Raw genomic sequence first — 1,094 nt, 5'->3', positions numbered from 1 at the left:
CAGCAACGGCGCAACAGGGCCGCGGAGCGAGCCGAGCCGAGCCGAGCCGGGCCAGGCCCAGCGCGCCGCCTCGCCTCACCCGGCCCCCCTTGCCCCCTCGCTGCAGGGCGCCCAGTACGAGCTGAAGGAGAGCCCCGGGGTGCAGCACGCCGCCTTCCCCCACCACCACCCCGCTTTCTACCCCTACGGGCAGTACCAGTTCGGCGACCCGTCGCGGCCCAAGAACGCCACCCGCGAGAGCACCAGCACCCTCAAGGCCTGGCTCAACGAGCACCGCAAAAACCCCTACCCCACCAAGGGCGAGAAGATCATGCTGGCCATCATCACCAAAATGACCCTCACCCAGGTCTCCACCTGGTTCGCCAACGCCCGCCGGCGGCTCAAAAAGGAGAATAAAATGACCTGGGCCCCCCGCAGCAGGACTGACGAGGAGGGCAACTCCTACGGGAGCGACCACGAGGGGGAAGAGGACAAGAGGGAGGACGAGGAGGAGATCGACCTGGAGAACATCGACACCGAGAACATCGAGAGCAACAAGGACGAGCTGGAGGACGAGCTGCAGGACGCCGACCTCCTGCACTCCGACTCCAAGACGGACTCGGAGGGCTCCGAGGGCTTCGAGGACCTGCCCGGCTCCGAGGAGCGCTACCTCAAGGCCGCGGAGGGGGAGCCGCACCACCTCCACCACCACCACCTCCACCACCACCACCATCACCACCACAAGTGCGAGCTCCCCGCCGCCGCCCCGGCTGGCGTCGAGCCCCTCAAGCCGCCCCTGCCGCCGCCGCCGCACCACCTCTCCCCCTCGTCCTCCGCCTCCTCCTCCCCGACAGACGGCACTTTGGCCGGCACCGTGCCGAAGCCCAAGATCTGGTCGCTGGCGGAGACGGCCACCAGCCCGGACAACCCCCGCAAGTCGCCCGGCGGCGGCTCGCCCCCGGCGGCCGCCCCGCAGCCGCTGCCGCTGGCGCCGCCGCCGCCCCACAGACTGGTGCCCCCCTGCCCGCTGGGCAAGTTCCCCCCCTGGACCGGCCGCGCCTTCGCGGCGCCCCACCACCACCCCGCGCACCCGCTGGCCCTGCTCGGCTCTCCGC

At 71.4% G+C, this 1,094-nt stretch overlaps 1 protein-coding gene across 1 annotated transcript in view; it reads left to right on the top strand.

Moving 5' to 3' along the window:
* The window catches only part of IRX3 (iroquois homeobox 3), a 10,283-nt gene that overhangs the window by 7,811 nt on the left and 1,378 nt on the right, over positions 1-1,094 (top strand). The window contains exon 2 of the mRNA XM_085303738.1: positions 4-1,092. Within this exon, the coding sequence (XP_085159864.1) occupies positions 4-1,092 (1,089 nt within the window). The remainder of the gene's footprint in view (positions 1-3; positions 1,093-1,094) is intronic.

This window comes from Rhea americana, unplaced genomic scaffold (assembly GCF_003343005.1).
Source record: "Rhea americana isolate MKP2758 unplaced genomic scaffold, rheAme1 scaffold_20, whole genome shotgun sequence".
NCBI lineage: Eukaryota > Metazoa > Chordata > Aves > Rheiformes > Rheidae > Rhea > Rhea americana.
This window is presented reverse-complemented; position numbering and strand designations above follow the sequence as displayed.